Source organism: Nesoenas mayeri (assembly GCF_963082525.1).
Source record: "Nesoenas mayeri genome assembly, chromosome: 2".
NCBI classification, from domain to species: domain Eukaryota; kingdom Metazoa; phylum Chordata; class Aves; order Columbiformes; family Columbidae; genus Nesoenas; species Nesoenas mayeri.
Genome location: NC_137543.1, coordinates 102,495,758 through 102,509,429, shown reverse-complemented (window position 1 = coordinate 102,509,429; position 13,672 = coordinate 102,495,758). Strand labels below are relative to the sequence as shown.

At 37.9% G+C, this 13,672-nt stretch overlaps 1 protein-coding gene across 8 annotated transcripts in view; it reads right to left on the bottom strand.

Annotated features, from left to right (window-relative positions):
- Nucleotides 1-5,765: 5,765 nt before the first annotated feature.
- NFX1 (nuclear transcription factor, X-box binding 1) overlaps nucleotides 5,766-13,672 on the bottom strand; it is a 63,750-nt gene continuing 55,843 nt past the window's right edge. For 2 of the 8 annotated variants that reach the window (XR_013921778.1, XM_080338936.1), the window contains 2 exons: nucleotides 11,057-11,158; nucleotides 5,766-9,510 (listed from right to left, as the gene is read on the bottom strand). Coding sequence is in view for 4 of the 8 variants with exons in the window: in XM_080338936.1 (XP_080195062.1) it covers nucleotides 9,435-9,510; nucleotides 11,057-11,158 (178 nt within the window). In the remaining 4 variants the exon portion in view is untranslated. Of the gene's footprint in view, nucleotides 9,511-11,056; nucleotides 11,159-12,191; nucleotides 12,297-13,672 lie in introns of those variants that run through there. The other 6 variants (XR_013921779.1, XM_080338935.1, XR_013921777.1 and 3 more) reach the window with 6 other exon arrangements.

Sequence of the window (13,672 nt, the reverse complement as noted above, 5' to 3'; positions counted from 1 at the left end):
TCTCACAGGCAAAACCAAAACCCCACTCCTCTACAAGGTGATACCGGGCTAATTTCATTGGAACATACCAGCTTCACCAAATGTATTCTTGTCCATAATTGAAAAAATCTTAGCTCTGTTTTGCCTTCTCTAGCTGGGCTTTATCCACATGTATGGCTCATGTCTGACCTCATTCTAGCTGCTGGAGCAAGTTAGTACACTGCTGTCTTCCTTCCTAAAATACTGGCCTGTGTACACCTTTCCCATTTTTCCTTACTGATTGTGATGTGACCCTCTTGCAAAACCACTGTATTATAGACTGTCCACAGATTTTATATGGTTCAGTTGATGTAATATTAGCAGTAATGATAGCAATGTAAGAGGGTTGTCCCCCTACCCCTAAACGCGCAGGGGAACAAGTTAGAACATGCAGGAGGGTTATGCCCAGTCTTAGCAGGCCACCAGGAAATCCCCAAGCAAGCCCTGCCTCATGCAAAGAGGCTAATCCTGTGAGTCTGACCAAGAGACCCATGTACCCAAGCTACCAGGATGACTATGGCAGTTCCTGGGGCAGCATTTGGGCTTTGCACTGTTCTGCAAGATGCAAGCAACCTTAGGACAATGTGTGACACAAGCAGTTCTTTTGAATTTGTACATTCTAGCATCAGACTCATCTCCTTTGAAGACTGCACAAGCTGTTGAGCAAGTACTGTGCCCAATCTTGTAACTTGAATCTCAATAGATTAAAATCACATGGGGTTTATCAGTAGTAGACAAAATGTTAATATATTTTGTAAGCCAGGTTCTACAACCACAAGAACAATCACTGAAGATGCTTAGCCAAACAAACAGTATTTCACAGACCATAACAAAGAATCCAATGTATCATCTCTGGTTGCTCTGCAAGAACAGAATAGAAGACAACAGAATTTATACCTACAGTTAGTTAGAGGACAAGTGGTGATCAACCAGAATTCACTGGTGCATTTAATACTTATTGGTCTTAAGGACGATTTATCTTTCCCTATTAGTGGCAAATCGTCATAGAACCAAGTGATTTTTTTTTTCCTCAATTGGTTTTAACTCCATGCTATTACCTGGCACTCTGTCTGCCTTAGACCTAGAAGCCTTCTGATACTTAACCCAACAAGCGTGTTGTGCACTATCTCTTGGGCTAATCTGTCAGGGAACTTAGTGCCCACTGCAAAATGAACTTCTCAGATCTCCCAGGTCTTTAGTGTATTGGTATTCCCATCCACTTCTCTGTGACTTTGCTCACCCTTTGAAGCAGGCCAAATTCAGGTTGAAGGTCCACTCCACATTTGGCAGGGGAGGGAGGTTTCACCAGCATTGCTTTGTGAAAGTGTAACAAACATCATGTAAAGAGCCTGGAGAAACAGACCTTCTCAATCTCACACCTACCCCCCATTGCCTACCATGCAAAACTTCTTCACCTGTGAGCTTTGATGCAACCATGAATTCCAGGTATAACCCGCCTGTTTCTCCTTTGATCAGTCTACAGTCATTAGCTCATATTTGCTAAATCTCCCATTCTTATTTTCAAGCAACTTCATCCCTCAGTGTGCCACTGGAATGATCTGCTTACACTTACCAAATGCCTGGGCCAGCTCTATTTCTTTTTGAAGAGTATAGCTGGTTGCAATATGCTCAGAAATACTGTTGAGTGTACATGTCCCTTTCCTCATTTTGTCCTGCTTTGCTATCTTTTGCCATCACTGTGAGACTGTTTCCACCCATGTCTTATTCCAGAGCCCGATTTTCTGCTCTTTTAGCAGAAAATGCCTGAGCAACATTTTCTGCATTCCATGCCTCTACCTTCTCTGAGTACCTCATGACCCTGAGGCATGCTAGGGGAATCCACACCTGGGCTGCTAGGATGAGCCTTTGTTCCCCACCACACATTAGTCCCTCTGCTTTCTTCCTCCCATATCTTAGCCAAACCTGCTGCTTCCTGGCTGTCTTATGCCCCTAGACCTGTCCTTGGGAAGCCAAGCTCAACAGCACAAGGCATATGGCTCCAGCCCAGTTTCCAGTGTCATTCATCTACAGTGCTAGCATCTACATATGCTGCCTTCCTTGCTACCTTTATGTCTTCAAGAATAAAAAAATAAATCTTCCCCATACCCTTCTAGCACTCTCCATGTGTTTGGCACCCTTATGACAGAAGATTGCCAGCTCTATTACAATCTTCTAGGAACTCTGGAATGAAAAGCCCCAGTCATTACCTGAGTCCAACTATGTAGAAAAAGAACTGTTAAAGCTCAAAAACAAAACTGAGTTAAGAGCATAGCTTGTTTAAATTGACCATGAACTGTAGGATCATATTGGTTGGAAGGGACCTCAGGGAGTTGATGTCCAGTTGCCTGCTCCAAACGTGTCCAGAAGGTTGCTCAGGACTTCATCTAGTTAAGTTTTTAAAGTCTTCATGAAAGATTCTATAACATTTCTGTGCAAACTCATCCTGCATTTCACCACCCTCATGGTAAAAGTTATTTTTTATTTTTCAAGTCATAGTTTCTCATGTTTCAATTTACGTCTATTTCCTCTCTTCCTTCTACAGCACACTCCAGTGCTGTCTTCTCTATACCCTCCCATTAGGTAGTTATGAACAGCAATAAGATCTCTTATTCTCTCTTTGAGCCTGAACAAATCCAGTGCCTTCAGTGTCTCCATGCAGGTCACATACTCCTGCCTCCTGACCAGCTTGGTAGTCCTCAGTTTGATTCAGTCCAGTCAGGCCTTTCTCATACTGGGGAGGCCACAGCTGGACCCAGTACTACAGAAGCCGTCCCTCAAATGCTGAGAGCAGTGATCTGTCTCATTTCTGTCGACCTCCTCTCTTTGTGCTCACCGACACAGCACAGTAGGCAGCTGACTGCCTCAGCCACAAGGGTGCACTAACGCACATTCAACTTGCTGCCCACCAGGACCCCCTGCCCCAAAGGTCTTTTTACACAAAGCTGTTGCCTAGACAATGGGCTCCAGCCTCTACAGTTGCACTGGAGTTATTCTGTTCCATGTGCATGGCTTTGTGTAGATTTAGGCTGAAGACTAAAATAATTTCTCATAGTCAGGACTGGAAAAAATGGGAGAGCCACGGGTTAAAAAATTTCATTGATTTCATATGGAACTTTATCAGCTATTTCTTTGTAAAACATTACTTACATTACTTAGTAAGTACTTAGACATCAGCTAGCAGGTAAGATGTAGGACTCCTTAAATGCCTAATACAGTTACCAGAAATACACCTTAAATAAAAATTCATTAATGAGTTATTTCATTGCTATTTCAGTGACATCAATGCAATAACTGTTTAATCACTGCCGACTTCAATATAATATAATTAGAATTGCATAAGCCTTTGAAGGTGAACTGGCTTTCATAAGCAGTCACACAAACATATACTTAATTAGGAACTTTGACATCTATTTATTTGATGCCAACATACAGAATTTAAACACCAACCTAAATCAGTACTTACCCCAGGAGTTACTGCACTGACTGAAGATTTTAATTAATGCTTCCTGAAACAGCATTGATTACTATCCATTAAGATGAATCTAACTTATTGGGTAAGCAGTAAATTCTGAAATCCCTTAAATTGCCTGTTAGAAAAGAAGTTAAGCTCTCTAGGTGCCTTGAATGGACAGAATGTACCTTCATAACTGTATTGTTTGATAGGTAACTGTCCAACACATCTCACTACTGTTTTCACCACAGTCTTTTATTTCCTAGAACTCAGATTTATAAAAAATGCTCTCTAGTAAAACATGTAAGCTTACACTACATACACAATTTTGAAAGAGACAGCCTTTTCGTTCCTATCTACTATATAGTGTTATATTAAGAGGAGTTTTTCTTTACAGTGATCATGATTTTTAGTTTAGTTTCTTACAGCTACTTACAAATGAAGCCCTCTAGTACTTTGACTGGGATGAATTCCCTATACTTGAAGAGAACAAATATGGATGTAGCAAAAAGACTGGACATTAGAATAAGCACACATTAGATCTAGTAGAAAGCTAAATCATTTACTAGGTGGCAGTTCCTGGACATGATTTCACAGAAAATAAGGTTGTGAGGGGCAAGCAAAGCAGATATCCACACAACAGTGATGTTTTTCCCCTCCTTCCTCTCACTGGGAAGAGCTCCAGAACAGGCAACAACAGCAGGCCATACAATGAGGGAGTCTAAACTAATTTACAGAGGATTGCCTGAAACACTAGAAAGATGCTATGTCTTGGTCTGTGCTCTGAAAAAGAGTCTGTCAGTGGCAAAACACATTTTCTATTGTGAAAGAGACCTGTATTTTCCATAGAAGTGCAAAATTGGACACCTTGACTTAAAAAAACAGTAGCTGATGGGGTGGCAGAACAAGACTTAAGTCTAGACTGTACCACAGCCCCACTCTAGAATATTCTGCATATTCAGCAGCAGATTTCACCCATTGTACACAAAGTGTACACCCAGTGTACATAAAGGCACACTCGCCTATCCCTTGGCTGGAAGCTAAAAGGATCCACATGCTGTTACCTGCAAGATGGTCCTGTTAGCAGCAAAGGATCCACAGGATCCTTGTAGGACCTGGCTTCTCCCAGGATAGCAGCAACATTGTCTCCTTCCCTCTGCTCAAGAAGCTACACTACTTCCTCCAGAAATCCTGACATAGCCAAGACTAAGAAACCTGGTCTAGAGCTCAGGAGCATACAAAACACAGCGTTTCTAAAGATACCTTTTCTAATGTCTCTGCCACAATGGTTCATGGCTAAATAACAAGTATATAGAAAAAAATTTGCTCATTAACCATCTTCAGAATCCAGGATCTTAATAAAGGATGAGAACACCATTTGTTAAATAGCAAGGCTTCTGCTGGTAATTCAGCATCTATGAAGTCTAAAACACTCAGAAAACAACATTATTTGAACAGCAGTATCTAAGCATTTTATATATATATTTTTATATATATATAATTTTTTTTTTTTTTTTTTTTAAACCTAGTAGGGGACTGTTGTGACCACATCATAACTCAAATTACTATTTCCAAACATGGACAAGGTAAGTGAACAGAAAGCAAAATTGATTTGTCTTTTCTGCTGCCATTTGCACACACTGGTAATGATGACATGTTTGGTCACCTTCTAGTCAATGACAGTCTTGAATTGCAAGATTTTTTTTTCAGGTGGAGATTTCCAATTAAGATGTGTTTTGCAATATTTATGCATCTGCAACATGCCATCTTCATCCTCCAAAATATCCTGAAAAACAAAGTCCAAACTTACTGGCAGTTGAGGTAGTATGACAAGAGGTTTTCAGCTGTCTTTGAAGAACTCTTCAATCTCAGATCATTTCTTGAATTTCTTTGAGTCATCCTGCACTCCACCTGAAATTTTAGGTCAGTTAGGTAACTTTTGCTGCTGTTCTTCATTTCTGTGGTTTTTGCCATTGGAGATGCATCACTTGGTATTACAAAAGTTTCAGGAGGAAACAGTTTAAATCGTTTCCAACTTCTGATTTTCAGACTGTTTGCTTTTTGAGTCTCCCTGCCATCTACCAAACTGTCTTGGCAAAGTTTCACCCATCCCCCCAATCTGTAATCCTGTATTTGTTAAATCTAATGCCAATAGGACTTTTAAGTGACATTAGTCCTCAGTTCCTCCAGTCCCCTGGCTCCATACCACTCCTCTTTACAGTCACTATTGCAACTGAACAGTGGGCAAACACCAATGAAGGGACAATGAGTCAAAATAATACATTTTATTGCCAAGTAGCATTTAAGCTGACATAGTAAAGGGTTTTTCAGATAATGTACATTTCTATTCAGATAGTCATCTGTCCTGTACTTCCGAATCCTGGTAAGGTAGTAAGATAATCCTTAATCTCAATTTCCTGGGGAATCCCTCTTTACTTGCTTCATTCTCCGTAGAGCATTCATTTAAAAATCACGTAAAATCCAGGAAATCACACCCCATATTTCAAAATTCAACAAAAAGGACTCCCCAGACTTCCATTTAAATCTTTATTGTTTCTCTGTGATATCTTTTAAATTTGGAATGCCAAGACAAAGCTTGCAAACAGTTCCAAAGCACTGAAGTTCCAACTTGGATTTGTTTCATGTTTCTAAAGAAAGTAGTTTTATACCAGTAACTTGAAAAAATAGAAAACTTTCAACAAATAATTTAAGTGTTTTAAAACAATTTTACTTTGCTCAATTCATTATGCGGCAGATACTGTACAGAACTGCCACAGAAACACTGGTATTGAAGTCTACTCAGGCATCTTACACAATTTTAAGTTAAACCAAAGCACTGAATATTCAGAGCACTTTAAACTTGTTAAACAATATAGACAGGTAATAGCACAGCCCAAATGCCAAAGTACTGCCTATTCTATACACAATTTTAAAAGCACTTTATGAAGTTGCATGAATTTCAACAGACGTCACAATTAATTTCAAAAGATGCTTATTGCACAGTCCTTTTTTCAAATAAATTTACAAGAAACAATAGTATTATTAGGGATGTAGAAAATGAGTAGCATATCAAAGCTTAAGTCTTGGTTCCAGTGATGCCAATAGGATTTTTGCCACTGACTTCACTGATGCAAAGATTTCTTTTATCCACTCATTTTTCTGTTAGATAAATGATAAAGGCCAGCTCAGATTTACAAAATAGCTATTTGAAAAATATTTCCATGAGCCACATGTGCAATATGAAGACAAGTTATCACAGATATCAAAACTACAGCCTTTAGTGCTATTCCATATGAAAGTTACAGATAAATTGCAGCAAAAGCAAACCAGAACAGAGAGCACCACTGTTAAACTTTGCTGAGTTCCTTCTTAAGGCTATGTAACTGTATTCTGGGAGGAAAGATATCAATATTTTTGGTATAACTTTCCCAGGTAAATGTATGGTATCACATTCTTAACCAACCTAGTAAAAATGCATTTCAAAGTAAATGTTTCTGTACATGTGACTTGCTTCATAACTACAGATATGCTCCAAAAGCCATAATTTAGAGATATGTAACACACAGTTCTAGAAGAATATTTTAACATTCATATAGTTAAGAGATTTATTGATGAGAGTTATGACTTCTCAGTATGAACAGATTCAGTAATAAATTTAGTCTCATCTTGAGAAGCTGAAGATTACCTCAGTTTTCTTATAAAAAGCAGTGGCAAACTGGTACTTGACTGCTGAAGTGCATCTCACCAAGGTTAACGTTGTTATGTTAAAGCCAGTTCCTGTGTTCCTGCTCCGGCAGGGGGATTGAACTAGATGATCTTTTGAGGTCCCTTCCAATCCCTAGCATTCTATGATTCTATATTAAAATAGCTCTGAGTTTCAAAACCAGAATTAGATTTTGTCTGGCCACACTGAGCTGGCACTTGTCTGCAAGCACTGGAACCGATACACTCCTCACAATGAAGGGATTGAAGAAATACATTTCTAGAAAGATGCTCAGCAACTTATTTTTCAGCTGAACTTAGCAAAGCAGTACACCTTGTAGAACCAAATATTAATTTGCTTAAGAAATTAGGGCAATACAAGCCATGTAAATTTGTTTTTAATTTCTGTTCACAAAATGTTAGACAAAAAAGCTAAAACCAACTTAAACCACTACATGCAAATTAAAAGCCTGAACACTCTTGAGGGTTGAGAATCCTTCTGGTAACTGTTTTAGCTGAAGCATATGCATTTCAAGTGTTTAGAAACATGTAAGACTACTTAATATTTTATGTGAAATAATAAGCTCCTAGAAAAATAGGCAGTAACAGCATGCATTTTTCTTTTCAAACATTTTGGGGGGACAGATAGAGTCTCTGTGAGCTTGCTGCTCATTCTTTCATGTTTTCACAAGCTGTTCAAGATGTAATGTAGCCACAGAATGCTTCACAGTTAAGGCTCAGGGTCACATTTAACTCTCAGTGAACCTAAGCATGGATAACTGACTTCCATTTTCTTGGCAACAAATATTACACTACACCATAGTAAGCTGACTGAAAAACAAATCGACAACGGATGACAAGTCTTCTGCTAGATCAGTTTCTTCATTATCCTAAGCCTCCTTTAGCAGCAGCCTCTTATGCTGTACAAGGGACTTGCCTCTAGTACTACATGTAGCCAGCCACAAGGAACAAGAAACGAAAGTGCATCAGATTTACTGAAGTTATTCATTCAAAAAACATCCTCCTCAAGCGAACAGACATTAGCCATACTCAGAGCTGTGCCACCTCTTCTGATCTCCTTTCCCTACTCACCTACCTTAAGTCATCTGGAAACAATTCACCATCTATGATACCACTTTGGGGTCCTTCACTGTTTAAAAACATCATCCCATTTTGTTTATGGCACTTCACATAAAACAAAGATGTTCCAATACTAAACAGTTTAGACAGATGTTCTTATAAGTTTTACAAATGTTGCTCCAAATTCATAACATACTTAAAACAAACTTCATACATTCACCTTAAGCTTGCATAGTACAGAAAAAGATTATAAAACCCCACCAAAACCATGCAAAAAAAAAAAAAAACCAGAAGACCATCAAGCTAGCGTACCTAAATGCAAATTAAACCAAATAGAACACCAAAACTATATGTAAAGTCTAAGTTTGTTCAAGGTCTTGAATAACAAAGTATTAATAATTTTATGGTGGTGTGTTTGGGGGTGGTGGTTTTTGTTTTGTTTGGGGTTTTTTTTTTTTTTTGGTGGGGTTTTGGTGTTGGGTTTTTTTGTGGGGTTTTTTTTTTGGTCCCCCCCTTTTTTTTTTTTTGTCTTCCCCCACTGCCCACATCATATTTGAGATAAGGTAAAGTAAGTCTTAATTCCCCACCTTCCCCAAATCCTGGTTCTTCAGATACCAAAGGAAGTCTGTGCTCTTAATGGGCATTTAGTGTAAATATTCATGCTTAGACTAAATTTTATATTTCCTTCCATGTAGAAGAGTAACTCAAATCCCCAAATTTAGCACATTAACACAAAAGTTAATTAATAAAATACAAAAACACATCAAGAATATTTCCATCATTGTTTGGATACAGATTATTTCTGATTCATTGTAAGTTTGGTGAGATATTTCAAAATAAATCTTTGAGATTTATCATTGTTCTTACTACCGCCAAAAATATATTTGATTACCAGTTCTCTCACTTTAAAGGCATCAATGGGAATCTACATCATTCTGACAGCACATTATTAAAAAAATTGCACCAAACCCAGGTTTAAAAAGCTATGCTACTGTATTATGCAGTTACACAAACTGTAGAAATGCATAACTTTTTAAATTATCGCAATCCATCTAACATTAAATGTTAAATCATGAATATGCCCAACAACTGATCATTTGATAGATAACCAAAAAGCCTCCTCACACAATAACTTAGTATCTTCACCTCTAAGCTTTTATACCATAATTCTATATCAATTATTTCAATCCTGGACATCAAAGTAGTCAATTACCGGGTCTTCTTTTAATGGCTTGGATAAACCACTGTTTCCACTACCTCTGAAATTATAAGAATATCAGATGTCACTTACTTGCATGAAAAACAAGATACAAAGTAAACTTAAATCACCAACTCCCATAATGTCTCAGTGTACACATGAACACTGCATTGGTAAATGGCATGCATTTCTAATTTATGTTTTAATGGAAGTACCTTAACGCTCCTGAAAGCCTTTGTTAATTGACTTTTGGAAAAAACATATACTGTATTAAATTAATGTACACCAATATGTGGCTGAATTGAAACAATTTGTTTTGTGATTTTACCAGAAAATATCATTTACTGGTAACATTTATTACAAAAACAACACTTTGCTGAAGACTAAATGCTCAGCATGCCTTTTTAAAAGAAAGAGTGAAAGAAATACTGCTAAAGTGAGGTGATCTAATCTGCTCGCTTTTAAAAGCAAGAGTAACAAAAAAAATATGGTAATATCAAATTCAAACACTGCAAAGATTTTTTTTTTTTATAAGACAGTATTAGACTTTGCAGAAGATTTTGTAGAACTGAGCACTTCTAGAAATTACAAATAAATGGCTAAAACCCTTTTTAAATTTAGTGTTGGCACATAACCACCTTTTATTAGGGTCACTGAAGACAGGAATCCCACAGAAGTGAGTGGCAATAAGGACTAACAACCTTTTTAAAATTCACATTGAGTTACATCATGAGCAGTCATTTTAGTCATGTTTTGCTCTAGATGCTTAGTTCTGAAACAATTTAAATCTTCTCAGAACAGCCTACTTTGTATTCCAGCAGCACCTTAAACATCCAAAGCTACTGCAAAATTAAGCTCTCTCTTTCTGCAAATGATACTTCACAGAACACAATTTCAAATGCTAATTTGGAAATAACTTGAGTGGAAAAGTTCTGAAAAGTAAACTTGAACAAAGAATAAGCCATCCATTATTTTAATTCATAACTATGAGATTCATAATTCATAACTATGAGATGACAACAGGTAACTGAAGTTGGCAGGTCATACAAAGTAAAGGCTGTTCTATGAGACTATTCACCGAGAAGCCTTATATATCCTATCTGCAGTAGTTTTCACTGAGAAAAATGGTAGTTCACCTTCAGGTAACTGTGTAGTCGTATCTACACAAGAAAAATACATTTACTTCCTGTCTTACTGGCATAAAATGATTTGGACATTACTCTTTTACACAGAACAGTTAAAGGTAAAAAAATCCCAAAGTCTCCAAAAAAGTTCTCTTCCCAACTATCTAATCTTATTTAAAAAAATGAAAAAAAAACCCTCCACACTATTTGTTACATTACTACTCCAATACCACATAGCAAATCCTACATTTTCTTAGCACTTCATTTCAGGTTTACTTCTGTGGAAAGAAAAAAAAATTAAAAAATAAATAAAATAAAATAAAATTAAAAAAAATTAAAAAAAAAAATAGTGCAGGCTGCTAGCTCCAAAGCTGTGTGTGGGTTGTGAAAACAATGCAACAGAGAATATAAAGTTGAAGCTCATGAACACTCGGGTAACTCAGCACAAAATTGAGAATACTGTTTTATAAACAAATTCCTTACCTATCTGTTTGTTTGTAATGAGGAACAGGAGGTGGAGGCCTGCTCTGCAACTCTTTATCTAGCACAGAAGTTAAGGTATTGCTTGGACAAATGGATTTCCCTCTAGAGAAATAAAAGAAAGGTTATTTGCCCTTCAAGAGGAAATTCTGGTGTCATATTTGCATACTTAAATAACTCATTAAAATATTCAGTTTTCCAACCACTGAGACCAATAGTGTGAAGAGCCCATTTTCATTACAAAGAACAAGATATACAGTATTCTAAATGTCTCTTGATTGCTGTCTATAAAAGATGCAGAAGCAGCTTACAAGATTTGAATGTTGGTGCCCAGACTCCTTCCTTTCTGCATGTGAAGTGCACAGCTCATTTCTACTATGAAGTGTACAACATGACCAACTGTTAAAATACCAAAAATGCAATACTTGCCTCTGGGGCAAATAAGCTGAATAAATTAAAATTCTTAAACCTTGTCAAAGTCAATTTCTTACCCATCTTGCACTTTCCTCTAAACCCAAGCTACTGACGTTTTAAGACCCAACTACTTCTGGTACACTAAATTGGATTGCTTTTGTATTTCTATCTGAATGGTTTATATTGGATATTAGGAAAATTGTCTTCACCAAAAGAGTTTTCAAAGCACTGGAAGAGGCTGCCCAGGGAAGCAACTGAGTCACCACCCCTGGAGGTGTTTAAAAGATGTGTAGACATGGTGACACGGTTTAGAAGTCACATGTCTCTTCCAACCAAAATGATTCTATGATTCTTAGTAGACGGTTTAGAAGTCACATGTCTCTTCCAACCAAAATGATTCTATGATTCTTAGCAGACCACTCAGTGTCTGTAAGAGTGGCAGAGATCCAATAGCAGCATGTGTGTTCTGCACAGTACACTGTTGCCTGACCAACGCAAGGGAAGGACAAAGTGTGCAACCTCTTCTAAATGTCATGTAGACATGGTGTAGACACGGTTTAGTGGTGGACTTCATAGTGTTAGGTTAACAGTTGGACTCAATGGTCTTAAGGGTCTTTTCCCACCTAAACAATTCTATGATTCTGTGTCAACCACTAAACATTAGTTTCCTCGTCGTTTATTTTATTAATCACTTTTTTTTAAAGTGCTTAATGCAATAGAGTACCTTCGGGATGTCATCAGAACTTCTGTCAAATTGGAAGTGAAAGTTATTCCAGCTACCAGAAAGGCTGCAGAGACAGTTAACTTGTTAAGTAGAAAGACCTCGTACCTGGAGATCAAGTACACATTTCAGTGTCCAGAAAAACTTAAAGAAGCCAAAGAATAAGTCTGTTTCCTCAGAGCAAGTCTGCCACTGGACTGTACAGTTTTTGCCTTCTGTGATGCAGCTGCCATGATCTGATAAGGGTGTTCCATGTAACTACAGGGGGTTTAATTTCTTCAGGTCTTCGTTCCTGCTGGTCTTGTGTAGCCTTCAACTAGATAATCACTCCTCAACTGTCTCTAGACTGACCTCATTAAAAGAAAACAAAATCCTACATGAAGAATAATAGAGAACACCTTGATGATACTATGGCAGGATGTGGTTTTCTCAGTGAGAATAATGTGCAGAAACTCTGAAACCTTCTTGAAAAACCCTCTTGTTTGTGAGGAGAAACATACCCTATTCATGCTCCTGGAAGGAGCAGGAAAAGGATGGGTCTTACAGGGATGACTGTTCACAAAAACAGCTCCAGGATGTCTCAAGCCCATACGAGCTGCTTAAATACTGGTCACTACATAACAACTAGCAGAAACCCATTAACAGGTTATAAGCACCACAGTTATTCATAGGAGGAAGAAATTAAAATGACTAAAAGACTCAAAACACTGACAGGTACAGTCAAGTGCATGTGTTGACTTGGAGAGGAAAGCCTTCCCCTTTTCACCATACCAGTCTGGACATTACCTTTGAACCTAGTTCAGAAGGAATCTGGTATTGCAACTGCTCGAAAGATGGTGACTGCAAAGGTGACCAACAGGGAAGCACAGAGAAGGGCACTTGCAAAGATTCACTCAGAGACTTACACTTCAAACAATACCAGAACTGTAATTCAGATCAGCCTTGACGGTCAACACTGGGAATGCTCTTTATGTGGTTAGACATTGGCAATGCTGTACGTCAGTGATTCTAATGAAGCTAATATGATCAGCTCTTACTGAGGTGATGTAATGATTATGGAGGCAGGGACTGAGGACAAAGCAGATTTGTGGTGTTTGTTTGCTTCTAGATATTTCAAAAAGGAAGAGTGGTCTCTTTGCCTAGCATCATTTTGAATTATCCATACTTGGAGGAGCCTATAATAGAAATCTGTAGGGAATACCGAGAACAGGATGAAACAAAATGAATCAAACCATTTGGACTTTCTGGTGGCTTCTAGCCCCTGGACTCGAAGAAACTACTGTGAAATAATCAAAAACATCATCCTTGAAACTGAGCTATCACTTGTCTGTGGCTTCAATGCTTTCTATGCCTTTAAAAAGGGGCAAATACAAAACCAATAAAAAGCAGCTTTGGATTAATCCGCTGAAATAAGAAACACTGCTACGCATCTCTGGAGATGTTTAAAAGGCATATAGATGAGGTTCTTAGGGACATGGTTTAGT